The 14,672-nt window shown below is 35.3% G+C and overlaps 1 protein-coding gene across 4 annotated transcripts in view; it reads left to right on the plus strand.

The window, feature by feature from the left end:
- Window positions 1-242: 242 nt before the first annotated feature.
- The window catches only part of LOC128983160 (peptidoglycan-recognition protein SC1a-like), a 35,344-nt gene continuing 20,914 nt past the window's right edge, over window positions 243-14,672 (plus strand). The window contains exons 1-3 of one of the 4 annotated variants that reach the window (XM_054402366.1): window positions 243-330; window positions 2,249-2,451; window positions 4,976-5,030. In XM_054402366.1, the coding sequence (XP_054258341.1) occupies window positions 2,308-2,451; window positions 4,976-5,030 (199 nt within the window). In that variant the 5' untranslated portion in view covers window positions 243-330; window positions 2,249-2,307. The other 3 variants (XM_054402349.1, XM_054402358.1, XM_054402341.1) reach the window with 3 other exon arrangements.

The raw sequence follows: 14,672 nt of genomic DNA on the forward strand, positions 1-14,672 counted from the left end.
TCAATTGGCGGGTATTTCTTGGCTAGTAATTACGATACTTGGCACGATACAATGGCAGAATATAGTGGATGCTCTAAAATTAAAACTAGATTGGAGAAAAATTGTTTTTAATGATACACTAACTATCAAACACATTGTTATAAATATTAGCTTTATCTAGAAAACTTCAGACAAATGAGATAAGATATTGAATTATCGTTCAATTTTTGTGATATTTGCTTCCCTTTGCTTTGTTACCAAAACATAATGAGCATATTTCATGACACACACTAACTGACTTTATAGATTGAGGTTTGATATTTATCCAACAAATGTGAAAAAGTTGAAAAGGTGAGACGTAGAAATAATAAAACTCAGGAGATTAAAACTCTCTTTGCTTAAACTAAACCCAATTATTTGTATAAGTTTATAGCTTTTGATGTTTTTTCTTTCAGTAAATCATTGAAAACTATTACAATTTTCTTTTTCTTTTGTAATATTATAAATACAATCTTTATATATTTGAACTAATTTTGTCAGTGACAAATAAAGTTGGGATTTGTTAACACATTAATCACAGCCATAACGTTAGGTGTGAGACATAACAGCTTGATAATAGTTGACACAATTTAACACACAGAATAAAGATATAGATAGCCATCAGGTTTTAACACTTAAAATCCATAACACATATAACAGTTAAAAAGTTCACAGAATCTATTTCTGTAGACATTTAGCTTGATTGCCAGCTGGGAATTCATTTTGCAGTAGTTGGTACAACTCCTGTTGGAGGGCATTTTGGTAGTGAAGGTATAGACGAGCCGTAGTCTAGCATTGGAAAGCGCTTTCCGCATGTCGGTCGTGTACATGCATTGAAAAATGGAATACGAACAGCGTGCGAACATTAAGTTCTGTATTTTACTTAAAAAACCACTCAGTAAAACTCTTGAGTTGTTGATTCAAGCTTATATAGAAGAGGCAATGAAGAAAAGTCAAGTTTATGAGTGGCACAAACAATGAGCGAGTGTAATTTAATCGATTGTTAATTTCCGATTTTCAAGAACAACCTGCAGTACTCACTCAATGTTTACGTCATTGACTGCTGTTGAAGGGCGTCCACTACGAGAGTTATCGTCAATGCTTTGACGGCCTTCACAAAACCATCTGCACCACTCATAAACTTGACTTTTCTTCATTGCCTCTTCTTTATAAGCTTGAATTAACAACTCAAGATGTTTTACAGGGTGTTCTTTTTAAGTAAAACACAGAACTTAATGTTCGCTTGCTGTTCCTGAAATGCCATTTTTCAATGCATGTGCCAACAATGTAGACTTCCAGGTACACAAAAAGCGCTTTCCAATGCTAGACTACAGCTCGTCAGCTATACTATCACTACCGAAATTCATTCTGGGAACTTTTTGACTGAAGTATCAATTTATTTTGTCTTATAACGTTGATACAGTAAACGTCAATTCAACAACGTTATAAACGTTATATATTATATATTATAAAACGTTTGTATATAAAAACAAAATTTGGTTTGGCTATGGATTTCAAAATCGGCTCCTTAACTATTGTGTAACTAGTGTGTGAAGTGGCACTTTGCTGCAAACAAGAGAAATCTTTATGCACGAGCCGCAGGTGAGTGTGAAAATTTTCTCCAGTGCAGCAAAGGTACTTCGCACTCGTGTTACACGTTATATTTTTCCTACAGTAACGCATATATATAATTGGTTTTTCAAACACTATACAACACGTTTATAGGTTAAATCCAAGCGATGAACGAAATGGGAAACGCTGCACGAGCTGATCGTAGTCGTAGATCTTTAAGTTTTGTCAACTTATTTTCAAGCGTACTCGGATTACGTGCATAATAAAAGCACGCTGTTTTGTGTTGTTTGGTTGGAATACTGGAGTGTGGCAAAAGTAAAAAGAGTGTGGCAAGTAAATGCAGCAATTAGCATGAAAAGAGTTCCAGGTTGTTAAAACACACAAACATTTCACAACTTGATATTTCAGCCTACAAGGGGCCTGGGACTCTTTTCTAAGATAAGTTAGCCCATTCCTCCTTCCTTCCATTCCTTCTTCCTGAATGTCCAATTCTAAGCCAATTGAGATGAAGAAAATTTCCAAAAAACCATCTTCAGTTAAGAGTTTGTATTCATAAACTGTTTTAGCAAACTCATACCATTGACAATAGTCAAAGCTTATACTATAAATGCATAATGTATTCATTACTAGAAAATTAGATATCCTGATCTGTTTCCAGGCAAAAAAAAAAAAAAAATCAAATCGTATTTATTTACGGTAATTCACTAAAACAGTTAGATGGAGTCTGATCCTGAAGCAAAGAGTCAGCCTGAAGGAAATAACGATGGATTCTCCTTTCCGCCACACCCCACTGATCCAGATGGGGTGGTAGTGCCACCCCCAACCAAAGAGCAAATGGCACAGGGGAGAATACGGTGTAAGGTAATTCCCAGTGTGGCACTGAATTGCAATAATTATATTTTTTTTTATAAGACTTTCCCAAAAATTAAAGGTTGTTAGTGTGTGTATAACTAAATTTGGAATTACAAGTATAATAGGAAACGGACTAGCACCAAGGGTGATCCTAGCTTTACATTTTTCATATGGTTGCCGTTGTCATTTGATTAATTATTAAATAATTGGGGTCGCCGGAATGGCATCCTCCGGAAACGTCCCCCCCCCCCCAGGCTAAACGAGACGTCACAAAACCAGACAACCAGCTGGTACTAAATCTATGTCTTAACTCAAACAAGTAGAAACAGAAAGGCATCCCCCTGCAAGGCATCCTCTATGTACACCCCATAAGCGTATCCCCCTGAAACGCTACCCCTAGTAGGTCTGGGCTGCTCGGCAGCCTATATACACCCCGGAATTGTATCCCTGTGAAACGCTGCTCCTGGTAGGGCTGGGCTGCTCGGCAGCCTACCTGCTTACCGTCCTTCCCAGGCCATTGTTCTGAAGGTCGGCCTCTTGTTCATTATTATTGTCGCTTGGACATCCACTTTTAGCTGAGTACTACCACAGAAAAAATAGCAGACACTGTGGTGGAATATCAATCAGTAGATTTAGATATATGAAATTCTAAGACAACTAAATGATACGAGCATAGTTTGACTTTAAAAATTAATATTTTATACTTAATCCATAAAAACCCACAAACGATAATGCGTAAAGTATATATTTTGATGTTGTATTAAATAGTAGCTATACTTATCAACATCAGTAAACTTACCTTACACGCTATAGTAATTGTTTAGCAACATATTTGATAAATAATATAATAATATCTGAATGTATTTAAAAAAAATGGCATGGGGAGACCTTTCCAGGGTGTGTCTTTTGAAAACGATCGGGGGTTAACGTTTCCGGTTAACATCAATTGCAATTGGAATATCTGGTAATTGTATATGCTAAGTGACTATAATTATCTACATAATACACAAACCCAATAATAACTCTTCATATCGACGAGTGCATGCTGCAACTGAACTTGAGTGTCCGCAGCCGGAATTGTCTCCACCCGGCCTCTGACGTCAATGTGACGTAGGGGGGAGATGTTGCCGGGGGAGGCCTTTCCGCATCCCCAATAATAGTACTGGATTCATGAACTGTTGTGTATTTCTATTTAAAAAAAATAAAAATAAAAATAAAAAAAATAACACAAAGCATATGTTGAACAATTATCATATGTTATTAACTACTACTGTCATCCCCCGCCCCTTCAAAAGTCAAAATTATTTTGTTTTCTTCTAATCCTTTCCCCTTGTCTTACAACAGGAGATGAATCATTGTTATGTTCTTCTGACCTGGACGATTGACCTTTATTCAGATCATGGGAGAATATGAATGACTTGTTTCTTCTTAGGAACCATGAGTTTATTCGGTATTCTCGTCCATCACCAGTCTGAATTTTGTACGATCAAGGTTCAGGACCAACTTGAACAATTTTTGCTCTATGCCAACACTTTGGTTTGAATCTGAGAAGCACTGGTTCATCGAGTATAAACTGAACAGGCTTTGTCTTCCTCATATCACCGTACAGTTTCTATTGTCTTTTATTTTTTTCTAGCTGTTTTGTAATATTCTTTATGAGCTTCTTCTTTTCCGAATAAGATGGTTGGTCGTAGATGGAAGAAGAGTCTTTGTCCTCCGACTCATCAGCTGTTGAACCGGGGAACCTAGGTTAACTCTTGGTATGTTACGGTCATGAAGAAATGCAAGATAAATACTAGACTGCTCTTCTTGACACTTTACAATTACGTTTTCCCCTTCTTGGACATACTTCTCCGCTAGCCCGTTGTTCTTGGAAAATGAGGAGATGAAATTCTATGATTAAATTTCCACATGGATATGAAATTAGTAAATTCTATAGAAGCAAAGCATGGTCCTCCATCAGTTCTTAGTTCATCTGGAATACTATGACTTGCAAAGTACTTTTTGAGGTGTTTTCAATGTGTGTAATAACAGTGCAATGCTACTTTTGTTCCTTAGATTTTCACACTCAAAATATCCTGAGTAACTATCAGCATCTACTAAGAAATCATTACCCCTACATTCAAAAAAATCAGCTCCGATGAACTGCCATGGCCTCACTGGTACTGCCTATTTATAATGCAAAGGTGTGTTGCTGTTATTATTGTTTATTTTTACAATTGGTTTTAGAAAACGTGGGAGTCTAAAATAATAAAATTGTATAATGAAAAGGTAACAAGAGTAACTCTGTAGAAATAGTCATCAGCGCCGTCCTTAGGGTGGAGCGAGTGGGAAAAACCTCGCGCAGCGAGGCCTTACTATCGCTAATAATAAGTTAAAGATTTGGAATTAAAATAATAAAATGGACAGACAGATACATGTCCCTAAAATATGTCTGATTTATTATGAATTATTTCAATTATTGTATTGATTTAAAAAAAATCCCTACAAACGACTTTTAAAACACAATAGAATACAAAACATCGTTTGACAGCGTCGGCGGCGGGATGATGGAACCCGAGCCTCGCAGCAGACACCGAGCCACCCCGGTGAGTGTGAGTGTGAGCGAGTCGTACTTATACCAATGAATACACAAACTATAGTTTGTGTATTCATTGCTTATACGCTTACTCTTACTGACGCCTGGCGGCATTCCAACACCACGCAGCCACAGCCCCATGGCACCACCGACGAACCTGTCATTTGGTGGGGGATGGTAAAGGGGATCATGTCACGTGATCGCCTTCCTACAGGTGTAAATATTTACGGGATGGATAATCAGAGAAGACTGACTGTAAGTAGTCGTAATAAACATAAGCCTATAACAATCTCCATTCATACTTGGCTTAAAATACCTACTTTGTATGGTCACCATTTCATTGAAAAGTATTAAAGTAAGTACGGTAAGTAATGTTTGTCATTAAAGTAATTAAGGTAATACTGTGAATCAATTCCACAGTTTGTAATGATATTACCTCTTCTAATTTATTAAAAACTCATTGACAATTATATGTAATATTTTTTACCTCTAAAACCCTCTTCATAGACCAACTGCCGAAAACACAATAAACCTAACTTGACAAAAAGGAAGTAACAAACAAGATAGCCTATGAACATTTACTATTTACAAAGTGACGGGACGACAATCCATAATGAAGAGAAGTGTTCATTTTTTTTATTAATGATTGTAAAGAATTTCGTGTGCAATATTTATGATATCCACTTTGGAATTCGAACAATAATATGTGCAATTAGCAATTCACGCCCATTTTCAGAGTGTAAAAGATAAAGATTCATTTTTTTGTCAAAGTACTTAAAATGACGACTTTGCAAGTATAATTTTACAAAAATTTCCGGGGAGGACCCCCTTTCCGCTGGGGGGTACTCCATACCCCCAGGCCCCCCCTTGGGCGTAGTAAAACAAGGCCTTGCAAATTTGTATTGCCCCAGGCCTCGCATTTTATAAAGACGGCTCTGATAGTCATTGCCATACAATTTCATCAACATGCACTACTTGTTTAAAAACAAGTGCTAAAGCACTTTTTGCTCAATTAACCAAATCATAATGTAGACAACACATTAGGGAATTGTTTGGACTTTGTTCAAAATGACTATTAATTAAAAAATAGTCGTTACACATCATTACCGTGCTGCAGCTTCCATCGCAAACATTTTTAGAGCTGACAAAATATTAAACTGATAAATAATTTATTTTTCCATAAGAATTGTATTGCCTGAGCCAAGGCCCCGTCGTCATTGAAGAGCGACGCGACCGACAGTCGTTGCAAAACCATGGACTGAGGCATGTTTTTGTATTTAGCAAACCTACTCATTATCCCCTTATGACACATAAATCAGATTTAGTGTTTTGTCCTTTTACAGAATGATACATATTAATCCAGATAAATCAACTACAGTAATATGGTACTGTAAAGACTTACGGTGATGTACTGTTATGGTACATCAATAAAAATGTACATATACCAAATACATACAAAAACAAAATTTACATATTATTTAATTCAAATAAAACTTTAAAATAAAAGCCGAACTAGTGCAGGTGGCATTATATGTATCTGACAGACGTCTCAAAATCCTGGCAGCTTCACCTGACTCACGTGATCGCACTCACTAGTCACTAGATAACATATACAGTAGTAGTATGGCAGTGCAAGGGGGTGCTATGGTTGCTGAAGGTGTGGGGGTTTTCTATGAAGGCTTTATTATTGAAAACTGTACTTTAAATTGTTTACTTTTCAAAAAATAAAAGTTTATATTCATATATATAGATTTATATATATATGTCCATGAACGGTCCTACATCAACCGTTACTAGCAACAGTCGTTGGAGTTAAATACAACGGTCTCTAGTAAAATAATGGTTATGAAATCCATACACCACTTACTCACAATATTAATGGTTGGCTACAGATTAAGCACATAACATAAGAATCACACACTTAACATATAACCCAGTAACCTAACGCATTTTACCTTGCATGAAATAGGGTAGTAGGTTTCTTTTTTTATGTTGTTTGTAATAGTGCCAAGATGCTAAATCCAAATTTTCGACCTCGGCGACTTTCCGGATCACCTCCAAAAAGCTTAAAAATTGGCGGAATTTCGCACTATTTTTACGTTTGTCCGATTTTGACCCTGAAGTATCACTTTTTCATACAGAACAACCATAACCATTTTTAAACTACATTAAATTACCTATCATTTAAGACCAAAATGGGTATTACAGGCCTAATGGTTTACAAGATATGACTCCGCAAACAACGGCTAAAATTACCAAATTTAGATTTTTTTTAAGTTTGGCTAACGTTAACCCTAAAGCATAATTTTATGATTATTTTTCATTAAAACAACCATAATTACTTTAAAACTACATTAAATTACTCACAATTTAAGACCAAATTGGTGATTATAGGCCTAACACATTGAGAGATATGCCTCTTCAAGGTTCATAAAATCAAATGCTTGTATTTAAAGTTTCAAGCTATTAAATTTTCTCAAGTTTTATAAAAGAACCATAATAAGAAATAAACTAATTTATTTCATCTCAAGAACAGATTGTGTCATAACATTTTTTTATGGAAATAAATCTATTGTATCTATCTACATAAACACACACGTACATTGTTACAATAAATGGTTCTCGGGAATAGAACACAGGCCTGTGACGAACGGTATTTATTTAACTGTATCGCCGCGGGAGCAGGTTGGTGGAGAACACTGAGGGCGACTGCGTCTGTGATTAGATGATCCTTGTACCTTTGGACATGGACTCGTCCTGTAGGGGTATCAGTTGAAGATTGACTTGTATGACTAACTTGAGACGTTTGGATGTGTGAACTATAATTTAGTTTTTCATTCAATTGAAACAAGGGTAATGGTGAAAATCCATGTGTAAAGAAGTGTTTTAATTCTTCATCCGACTGCATCAGAACGCATAGCCTGTGGAACAGTTTGAGGGGGTCAATAGTCACCTTTATATTGCCTACAGTCACAGTATTGACATCAGAAGAAAGAGATACTACTTTATTCATCCTTTTGTATCTGACTTATTCATATTTTTCTCATAAAACTCAACATCGTTTCATTGCCAATATCTCTAGCCATATGACAGTTGACAGTTTCCTTCCAACAATTCCACTGCTTAAGAACATTATAACACCAGTATTAGGGAGGGTGACGAGGTAACCAGTCACACAGCTTCTCTGTATTCACTTCAACTCGAGTGACTCTAGAGGGTCTCATTTCTACATGCTACTCAGTTGTATGTGCCTTAACATTGCAGTAGGCCTACTCCTCAACCTCAGCACTTTAATTCTACAGATAAATTATATCATTCCTACTGTCCATCGGGTGAGCACGGTGTCAGCTATACCACGGTCCCGAGTCAAACCTACATAGCTTTTCATTAGGCAAATGAGCACCTGCTCTATAGTCATGTCCGTCCAAACACCCGTCTAGAACTTTTCCGAACGCTCAATGAATGGTGAAGAACCCGTTGGTGGTAAATAACTGGTGTGTATTTAAATCCATCTTGTTTCCTAATTTCAACATATCCTGCAGGTACAGATTCAAAAACTTGGCATAAAAGAAGTAATATGTAGCATGGCAGAACGATAGCAATGTTACAACCTGTTTTCACTGTTGCCTCTTCATTCTTTATACCTAAATTCCTCTTTATAGTATAAACATTTTAGTTACAACAGATTTTTTCCATAAAAAAAAGAAAACTTAAAATACGTTGTTGAAATGAAATATTTTTTTTTACATTCTTATTATGGTTCTTTAATAAAATTTTACCAAATTGAATAACTTGAATCTTAAAGTACAAACATTTATGGAAGATTTTATGAACCTTGAAGAGGCATATCTCTAAATGTGTTAGGCCTATAATAACCATTTTGGTCTTAAATTGTGAGTAATTTAATGTAGTTTTAAAGTAATTATGGAAGTTTTAATGAAAAATAATGATAAAATTATGCTTTAGGGTTAACGTTAGCCAAACTTAAAAAAAAAAAAATCTAAATTTGGTAATTTTAGCCGTTGTTTGCGGAGTCATATCTTGAAAACTATTAGGCCTGTAATACCCATTTTGGTCTTAAATGATAGGTAATTTAATGTACTTTAAAAATGGTTTATTGTTGTTCTGTATGAAAAAGTGATGCTTCAGGGTCAAAATCGGACAAACGTAAAAATAGTGCAATATTCCGCCGATTTTAAAGCTTTTTGGAGGTGATCCGGAAGGTTGCCGAGGTCGAAAATTTGGATTTAGCATCTCGGCACTATTACAAACAACATAAAAAATAAACCTACTACCCTATTTCATGCAAGATAGACCCTGATTTTTATAAGGTTACTGGGTTAATATGGAACACACTTTAAACACAATAGTGCAGTAGAAAAAGTATTGGAGGTGGAACTAATTGCAACATAAATTATTCCAGTTATATTAGAAATGGTAGATAATACACTGATTAAAAAAATACTAAAAATATACTTTTTTATTGCTAAGCAAAATACAGGTTTTTGGCCGCCATCTTTAAAAAAGTGTAAATATAATTTGTGTAAATGTAAAGTGTAAGTGTAATTTTATTTATTGTTAAAAAATCTTGTTTGGTATCAAATTATAGGAAATTTCATGCTGAAAAAAATTATGGTTGGATTTAAAATATACTGTTAACGGTGATGCACTATGGAAGAAAAAAGTGTGTTTAAAAACGTGGCATTTTAAAAAGTTTTTTTATTTAAAAACAATTTAATACTTTTAAAATTATTTTTTTTCATTTTTGACGCTTAAAACATAAAACTTCCCAATTTCTCTCCAAAAATGTTTAAAGAGCTTAAAAAAATAACTTAGTATATCAAATTGTTTTTGTACGGTTATGTAGCGGAGAAGTTAAAAAATGTAAATTTCAAATCCCCATGTTATTCTTATGGAGAATATTGTAAAATGTTGTAATTTGCTTGTTTATGGATATATTTTGATAAAACCAGTGGCGTAACAGAAGGGCCCGCAATGCGGGTGGGCCCGGGAGCTGAGGGGGCCCGCGAACCGGTGAGCGAGAAACGGTGAGCAGAGAGGCCCGTGAGACGAGTGGGGCCAAAAAATTGGAGTTAATTCTTATTTAAATGTACAGGGTGAACATAAAAGAAGTGAACAACTTTGAACATCTATTTATCGAAAACTACGGATCTGACATCGCTGCGGTTGGTACCAGTGAGTCGGAAAACACCTTAAGTTTTGTCTCAAACAGCTGATTGCTGTCAACAATACAAACATGTGACAAAAGATGTTATTTATTGATTTGTTTAAAAATGGTCAAACGCTCTCAGAAAAGTCTTTTTGTGTGTTAGAATTAGAGAGAACTCAGTCTGCCACCCATGTCCAATTGTGACTTTTTTGGTGGGGAATGTGAAAGACAAAGTTTTTGTTCCTCCTTTGCCATTGAACCTTATGGAGCTCCGAAATCGCATTACTACTGCAGTACAAAGTGTCAATGAGACCATTCTTGAAATGGGCAGAATTTTGTTTTAGAATAGATGTGTGTAAAATAAGCCGAGGATCCCATACTGAGCACTTGTTATATATGGAAAAAAACTTGAGAATCTTAGCTATCTAATGGTGTATTTCACATTCTCCTAGGTGGTATAACTTTCCTGCAATCTTTTATTAAAGTTGTTCACTTCTTTTGTGTTCACCCTGTATTATCAATCATTCAATAATTGTATTGAACAATTAATAACATTGATGTTATTAATAATATGTTGTTATCAGTTATCGTTTAATTTTGGTAGGCCTCTTCAGTGATAACGAACTAGGGTAACAAATTTAACGTGTTATAACGTGGGTCTTTGATTATTATGCAATCTTAGTTTCGTCACCGAGAGATATTTTACTTCTGATTTCGTGATTTCGTACACTGCTTATATCGTCTCAAACATTTTGTTACTTTGGAGCCTGGAGCCATGAACGATGGCTGGGGCTTTTAATATTGTATTATTTTACATTTTAGTTTTGTAATAATATTGATTGTATTTTGTTAAATACAATATACTGCTACTCTACTGACTGTGTTTGTTAGTCCATATCTTATTTTACCTCACAATTAACCAATAGACATTTGTTGTAAGATAAACGCTTGAAATCCATACAAAGATAAAATAAAACTATGCAATAGGCTATTTTAGCCTGTGATAAAAGTACGTCAACCAGCTTTTAGTGTATGAGTTAATTATAACCAAGGATTAAAATGAAACTAAACATTAAACTAACCTAATAAATTAATACTTTAATACTATATTTTGAAATGGCAACCGTATCAATGTAGGTATTTTAAGCCAAGAATTAATGGAGATGAGTTTAGGATGAGTGGCGTAACCTTTTAGTTTTGAAAGGGACTAAGGCGGACATATTCCTTAGCCACAGCTGTTAATTAATATCCAATACAGACAAAAGCAACTGAGGGGCCTAAGAGGGTTATATTATTGAAAACTGTACTTTATAGTGTTAACTTTTCAAAAAATAAAAGTTTATATATATATATATATATATATAGATTTATATATATATATAGATTTATATATATATATAGATTTATATATATATATAGAGATTTATATATATATATATGTCCATGAACGTTAAATACAACTTTTTTATATTTATTACAAATATATATATTAATATTTTATATATATTTCATTATGAGGAATTGCAATTTACAATAATTGAAGCTTGTATGTAATAAAAAAGATATTTAATAAAAAATATGTAAAAAAAGTTCTGGTCATGAATATAGAGTGACATGGCGGCAGAACAAATTCTGATGCGCGCTATGGACGACTAACGACTGGTATGCCCCCAGTACACTCTCGCCGAGACGCTCGCCGAGGCGCCTCGCCGAAGCGTTCGCCGAGTAATTCGGGCGAGAGCTTATGCGAGGTAACCGTGTACACTCTCGCTTTGTCTCGCAGTCGAAATGGAAGCAAACATCGATGTGGAAGTAGCGCTCGCCACTCGTGCAGTCTCGGGTCCTTTGACTCGTGCCAAAAAACCGACTCCAGATGGAGCGCCGGCGAGCACGAGGCTAGGCGAGGCGAGGCGATCCGAGTCGAGGCGAGAGAAGACGAGCGCACCGAGTACACTCTCGCACTCGCCAACGCTCGCCTTGCCTCGGCGAGAGTGTACTGGGGGCATAGAGGGCTCAATTGCTCGATGGGTTGACACCTCGCCTTAGGCCGGGGCCACACTTGTAATTTTTAACCTGCGAGACTGTATTTTCTGTTTTCACGTGCGACAATTTCATCGCACATGTAAAGCCTTGCTTAATTGTTTACTGCACTACAAATGCAAATTGTTAACAACAACATTTAATAAAAAAAAATCAATTAAATAACAATATAACAATAAGATGTTAAATTATTAACACACTAGCAAGAGAGCCCGTTGTGGTTAAATACAACGGTCTCTAGTAAAATAATGGTTGTGAGGTCCATACCCCACTAGACTCACTAATATTAATGGTACAGATTAAGCACATAACATTAGAATCGCATACTTAACATAGGGAACTCACTTTAAACACAAATGCAAATTGTTAACAACAACATTATTAATCAAAGAAAAATCAATTAAATAACAATATAATAATAAGCTGTTAAATTATTGACACATGTTTTGTATGCTTATATTACGCATACTAGTAAACCAATTATTGCATTCTATAAGAATTATTGGTTTTTCTTTTCCGAATCGGGTTAAAGGTCTTCTACCCGATTGATTTTCATAATTTTGGCCTTAAACTAAAGGTATGGACGCACAACAGATTTGCCATCAATCATCGGCATTCATTTTGACGTAGCATAGGCCTATAGTAGAACCATGGATAAAACATACTCCTTAGTAGAATCTTGTTCAATACGTGTGTAATGAACTGCACACTGTACTGTACTGAACAGTAATCAAATCACTGCGTAGTGCATTAAGCTATTGGCGCAGGGCAAGAGGCATTCGCATAGCAACTACTGTCAAGTTCATTGCACTCACCCCAACCCCCAACCCACCTGCTGTGGATTTCTGCAAACTGATGAGTCAACCCCCCTTCCCTCTTCCCCACCCTACACTGCTGTGGTCAAAACCTTTATAGTTATACTAGTGAACCCGTGCGGCTCAACCACTGAGCTAAAATTATAACTGGAGGTAGCACTGCCATGGCAGAAGTCTGTCAAAAGCGAGTCGCTGATTTTGTTAGGTTGGTATAGCAGTAAGTTTTCTTACCATAGCAATAACATGGCTTCTTATAACTAGGTTGGTATAGCAGTGAGTATTTTTGTCATACTTGAATACTTTTAATACTTTAATAATTTTCTTTGAAATGGCGACCATACAAAGTAGGTATTTTAAGCCAAGTATAATAATAGCCATAGCAATAATATGGCTTCTTATAACTCACACCTCACGCAAACATGGCGGCTGGCGACACGCATCTTTGACATTCAGTGCTACCTCCAGTTAGAATTATAGCTCAGTGGGCTCAACGCACCGCAAAAATACATACATGAATTTAGAAAACAAATTCATACTGTCATATATTGACTCTGAGTCGAAAATAAAATACAGTAATGAATGAAGCCTTAGAAGGAAAGCAGTCCATCAATTTTCTAGCTCCATATGTCTTATATTTAGTAAATTAATAAGCTATCAAGTATTTCATAGTTATTTTAAGATTTTATAACACATTTAATAAAACATTTTAATAAAACCAATATGTAGCATATTTGAAGAACATAAAAATGCTTCTTGAAGAAACCCCTTTTAAAAATAAACACAAAAAACCTATTTTATTGACAACAGTACTTCCTTGAATTAACTTACTACTTAAGTTTTTATATGTGAAATCACCTTCAGGAAGATTACCCTGGTCAGAATTTTCCGTGATGAATAGGTGTACACGACCAAATATGTAGCCCTACTTAAAGCAACACATAGTTGCCCATGACTGAAAACTGGTCTGGGCAAGAACAGTACTACTTTTAAGTGATTGCCCTTGTGCTTTATTGATTGTCATTGCAAATGACAAAGCTTATGGAAATTGGCATCTTCCCATTTTAAATGTTAAGTTTGTTTCCGACAGGCACATTTTTATTCTCGGAATCAAAATATGTCCCCCCGCACTTATTCTAGTTAGGACTTTCAAACACACACATTCTATTAAATTGTTACCGGTAACCATTTTGGTCACTTGGAGCCTTGTTCCATTAATGAGGCTCTTTGGTGTATTGATATTCCTCATCAATAAAACTACACTGCCCCCTTGTTTAAAATCAATCTGTGCCTTGGCAATCCACTGACCTCTATATTGTTTAAAAACTCAGCTGTTTCATGTCAAATTAATGATTGTCAAAGATTTGTGATTTTGAATGTTACAGTACAGTTTTGTAAATCATGGTAACTTAATCTCAACTAAATTTTACTATTCTTCACATTAAAATAAAGTAGTATGATCCATTATGAGTACACTTTAAGGTATCCAAAACATGATTAAACTTAATATACATTTACAGGTATAATACACACAGATTTCTTATGTAGTAGACTTTGACTATTTTCAACCAAAAACATATGTTTTTATAAATAAAAATTATCTCCCATGTTATCATTATGGAGAAAAAAA

This window comes from Macrosteles quadrilineatus, unplaced genomic scaffold, assembly GCF_028750875.1.
Source record: "Macrosteles quadrilineatus isolate MER2022 unplaced genomic scaffold, UCM_ALF_1.0 Scaffold_1__1_contigs__length_201487025, whole genome shotgun sequence".
Taxonomy (NCBI): domain Eukaryota; kingdom Metazoa; phylum Arthropoda; class Insecta; order Hemiptera; family Cicadellidae; genus Macrosteles; species Macrosteles quadrilineatus.